We start from the raw sequence: 5000 nt of genomic DNA, 5'->3' as shown, positions 1-5000 counted from the left end.
TAGCTGTGTATTCAGGAACTCATTTATGATATAGAGGACACATAGGTCCGGCTAGCAGTAGGCAAAAGGTAAAGTTACTGCTCAGTTCGAACCATCATTCACTAATTACAAACATGTATTGGCGGCATACACGTTTATAGTCTGTATGTTGTCACGTGCATCTTCAAGTTTTAAATGATGAAAATAGATTTTTAAAACTAAACGAAACGAAATTATGATTTTTTCTTAACTTGTCTCAAAACACGGTATCTTCAAGCGTTGTCTAGTGGCAAGAATGCGCGTTCTCAAAGAGTTAACACTTTTCAAATTGTACTTTACAAAATAACCAATTGTGTTCTACAAACAAAACAACTTTCTTGACAAAGAGCTGTTTAACGTCAAGTTTTTTATAGTTGTTTATAACCTGTTCACCCTCTCCATTTAGTCGTAAAATGCAGCTCGACCCTCACCCTCTTACTTTTCACCCCAGTCTTTATTCTAAATTCAGTCCCTTGAAACGTTTCGATTTTGTAAGCGTAGCTTTTATTGGACACAGGAGTAAAAACTTTGATAAAGTCAACAATAACTTCCAAGGATTTTTAGTTTATTGTAGAACTTAGACGGCCACAATATTCTCTGACTGTATTAACGTCATAGCAAACACGCCCTGAGCATTTAGGAAGCTGTGGTAACCATAATATAGCTTCTTACATAATTACATCTCCTTTTTTTACATCATATCACAACCCTGAGATGCAATATGGGAATCAGCCAAGGATAAGAGGGGGGATTATAAGCAATTTACCCCAGTTGGTTCTTATTTGAATGTCGCCCTGCGGCCTTTTTTTCTGATTTCATAACCATACATGAGACAAACCGAAAAGATCGGACGACGTGTACGCCACTTTCCAAAATCTTTCGCTATTAGGGTGTACTGGCAGGCCAAAAAATTCAAGTGTTTTTATGTGAGGGAGCTTTCTTCTATTCCCAGCGCCCTCTTTAGGTACGAAACCTGAAAGTGTCATACACTTCCCTGAATTGGTCATTTTAAAACATGAACCTTTTTGAAAAGTTGTTTCATCAAATAAAAGAACGCCTGGTAGGAGGGACTTGTTCGGCACTTTGAAATATTAATATATAGCATCGTCGTCATCGTAAAGGATTGTGACCGAGCTGCAGATAGCAGCTTGCCGGAAATAAGGAGTTAAAAAAATTGATTTAGATCATTTAGGAGGCGGGCTTCAACCCCTTTCAGCCATGACAACCTAGTGGGGCAGCGCCAGACGGAGATACTCGATAAAGCAGTTCAAATGCTTTGGAGCCGACTCGCGTTTTCAGCATGCAATGGCGAAACAGAGCAGAGCTATTACATCACAGATACCGGTGGCATCTATGTTGATTTTTTTAATTAAGTGTGTACACTATTTAAACCATTAAAGAGGCAAGCTGCTTCAGCGTTGCCTGTCAGGGCCAACTTAGGCTGAAAAGGATACAACGTCTCAGCAGAAAGACCGAGATACTATATAAAAATTCTCCCAACACTGGAATCGAACTCGGGTGTATTCTAAGACAACGTTCTGTTTTGAGGGCGACAGTTACGCGTACGTTCTTAACTTTTATTGTTGTCATCTCTGGTTCCTATATAGATACAACACAAATTAAACAATTAAAAAACCCCAACTATGTTGATTCTAGTTAGAGAAAGAATTTGTTTCTCACAATAATGTTATGACAAAACAATGGTGAAATAGTATACGTTTAACACCCCTCTCAACACTATTGGGTTATTTAAGAGGCGTGACCTCGGAGTTTATCGTCAATCTGCGAAACGCACGAGCCAAATGTGAAATTCATGGAAAGTGCCTCTCCCAAGGATACAACGTCGGAGGCTCGAATACCCGAACCTGCTATCTCACGATTACGAGTCCAGTAGCCTAATAGTCCGAGAGCCGGGTCTAGGTACAAGTACTAGAACGTGGTTTTTCCTCTTTAAGTTTTTTTTTTTAGGTGATTCTGCTTCCTCGGGGCCTCTAGACTTCATATCATTCGGGGGCCAACTTGTATCTTTTGGGCATCACTTTTTTCTGCTGGTTGAAATACACAAACCCGTATCATGCAAGAATGATGGCAGAGCGACTCATGTACGAATCCACCAAGATTCGCTCGAGGGTGCTAACGCTAACAGCTCTTCTCGCCGTCATGTCACAGGCTAAACCGCCTGCAGCTGTCCACCGTCGTGATATAGACTCAGCTAGCAAAGCAAAGAGACGTTGACAGAAAATACTTCGTCACACCACACCTCTGTGTACTAATAACAAAAGTTCGACAGAGCTGAGTGTCAGCCACTGAAGGTCGCACGTTGTGCTAGTGGCCTGAAAACTAAAGACAAGTGTTCCTTTCTTCAACACCGCACCCATAAACACTTAAGTAAGCGTAAAATTTGCTGGTACTATTGGAATGTTAAGTAATTGAGAACTGTCTGCAATGCCAGATATCCTCAAACACATGCATCTATAGCGGCCATTTTGGATTTTCACTTTTAGATAAAAATGGCCAAAATTTACCATTTGGCCCCCATTAAATTTGAAATCAGCAACGAAAACTCAGTTAGAATCATCAGAGAATAAAAAACTAAGACGCCAAACAAGCTTTATCATGCGGGCTATAACCACTAGGCCACCGACGCCACACGTCATGACAAGACCTATATAGCTACAGTTCAGAAATTCAATACATAGAACTGATTTAGTGCTGTTTTTTTTTACTTTTTCATTTCTTTTTCTTTTTGTTTATTTTTTTTCTTGTACATATATGTTTGTTCTTCCAGAAGTTTCACACGTTTGACGGAAAGAGGATCAAGTGGCTGGGCGGGAAACCTCCAGTGGATGAGCCAGCCTGCGGCTACAGGGGACAGAGATGTCTGCAGCCAAAGTGTACGAACTTCTTACTTTCCCACTTTCCGTCCTTATAAAGTTCTAGCTTTTTTTTTCTATTGTAAATTTTCAAACATAATTTTTACATTATCTGTTTTACCTTGCCTTTTTGGCTTTCTCCGGTGTCTGCACCAATTAGAGAATTCTGCAAATCGATTATAACTTTAAGGGTTAGGGGTAGGGGTAGTGTTGATGTTAGGGGTAGTGGTAGTGGTAGTGGTAGGGGTAGATGTAATTAGATTGTTGGAAAAAAGACAGTAAAGGAGGAGGAGGAGGAGGGGGTGCAGGAGGAAGAAGAGAACATGGGGGAGGAGGACGAGGAGGAGCAGGAGTAGGAGGAAAAATGAAGAAAGAAGAAGAGGAGGATAATAGAGAAAGAAGATGAATTGCAACAGCCCCCCCCCCGCACAAAACCCCCTCAAATTTGTTATGTTCACATTTACAAGCGAAATACTATACATTGCATAGAGAGTGGCATTCTTCAAATAATATTATAGCGCCCAGGGCATGCTGTAAAGTGTGGATAGGCGCTTAATAATAAATGAGCGAGTAATTCTTATTCTCCTTCTCCTCCTCCTCCTCCCCCTCCTCCTCCTCCTCCTCCTCCTCCTCCTCCTCCTCCTCCTCCTCCTCCTCCTCCTCCTCCTCTTCCTCCTCCTCCTCCTCCTCCTCCTCCTCCTCCTCCTCCTCTTCCTCCTCCTCCTCCTCCTCCTCCTCCTCCTTCTTCTTCTTCTTCTTCTTCTTCTACTTCTTCTTCTTCTATTATTGTCATCATCATTATTATCAGTATCATTATCATCATCATTTTTATTAGTATTATTATTATTATGCTTGGCGTCAAAAAAACCCAGACACCCCTTTTTTTAGTGTTTTTTTTGTATTGAAAGACTGATTTTAACCAGAAACAATCTCTCTATAAGGAAAGTTTGAACATTTCACAAATCAATTACATAAAAAACAATTTTTTTAAATGAACTTTATTTCCTGAAATTTGATCTTTTAATTGTAGGCCCTAAAATGAAAAGTCACAGTTAATTCCGCATATAGCCGCCGTGGGCATTGGCGACTTCTGTGCACATCTGCCGCATGCTTCACACAAGTCTTTGTATGGGATGCTGTGGAATGTTGTTCCATATGTTTGTAAGTGCTGTACGTATCTGATCCAAGGTGACCGGCTGAGGTCTAAGGCGTCGGCGCACTTATGGTTCTCCGTCCCTTCCACTCCCTGGCTGTCTTGGTAGCAGGCCGGAAGCGATCTCGTAGGTGCAAGACCCGAATGTACCGGTCATGGGCTGGTGTTGTAGTTCTAGGACTACCCGTCCGGGGACCATCCTGCACGGATCCAGACGTCTGCAAACGATTCATATGTCGATATATCGTGTCTCTTGTCACATTGAAGGTCCTTGCAACATTCGCTACTGGCGTATTGGACCTCAGCATACCAAATGCCTGATTGCGCTCTTCGTTCGTTAAACGCGGCATGCTGTATCTTTATAGAGGGTGCCCACGTACGCGTTCGGGTCGGGTCGGGTCGGGTCTGGTCGGGCCTATCGGGTCGAGGTTTCAGTGCACACTGCAGCCCCGCCGCGATTGTACTCGACGACCTGGAAGTTAAAGTAGAGAAACCTTTAACCTACATGCGACTACACAGAGGGCGTAAACCCGGGCTACGATTGGCTGGACCTTTGACCCCTGAATACATAAAATACGCCCGCCGTACTCTTTGATTGTGTGTGTGTGTGTGTGTGTGTGTGTGTGTGTGTGTGTGTGTGTTTGTGTGTATATATGTGTGTGTGTGTGTGTGTGTGTGTGTTCGTGAGTGCTTGCTTGCTTGCTAACTTGTTTTAGTCTACGCGTCCACCAAAATAAGATCATTTCCAGGCCAGGCTAAAGTACGAGGTGTAGAAGCGACTCAAAAAGATCCGCGTCCATCGACATCAGACCAGCTAGACATATTTTTAGCCCAGTGTGTTATGATTACGAGAACAACAGACAGCACTGGCGATTTATTTACCACTTTAAAAAACTAAAAAGCAACACATTATAATTATGGGGAAAATTGTTGGTAAATTGGGAGGATGAGATGAA

General features: G+C 42.3%; 1 protein-coding gene across 1 annotated transcript in view; it reads left to right on the top strand.

Annotated features, from left to right (window-relative positions):
• LOC101856751 (receptor-type guanylate cyclase Gyc76C) overlaps nucleotides 1-5000 on the top strand; it is a gene marked incomplete in the record, with an annotated part of 235481 nt that overhangs the window by 187220 nt on the left and 43261 nt on the right. The window contains 1 exon segment of the mRNA XM_035971646.1: nucleotides 2807-2912. Coding sequence (XP_035827539.1) covers nucleotides 2807-2912 — 106 coding nt within the window.

The sequence above is a fragment of the Aplysia californica genome, unplaced genomic scaffold (assembly GCF_000002075.1).
Source record: "Aplysia californica isolate F4 #8 unplaced genomic scaffold, AplCal3.0 scaffold00475, whole genome shotgun sequence".
Classification (NCBI taxonomy): domain Eukaryota; kingdom Metazoa; phylum Mollusca; class Gastropoda; order Aplysiida; family Aplysiidae; genus Aplysia; species Aplysia californica.
This window is presented reverse-complemented; position numbering and strand designations above follow the sequence as displayed.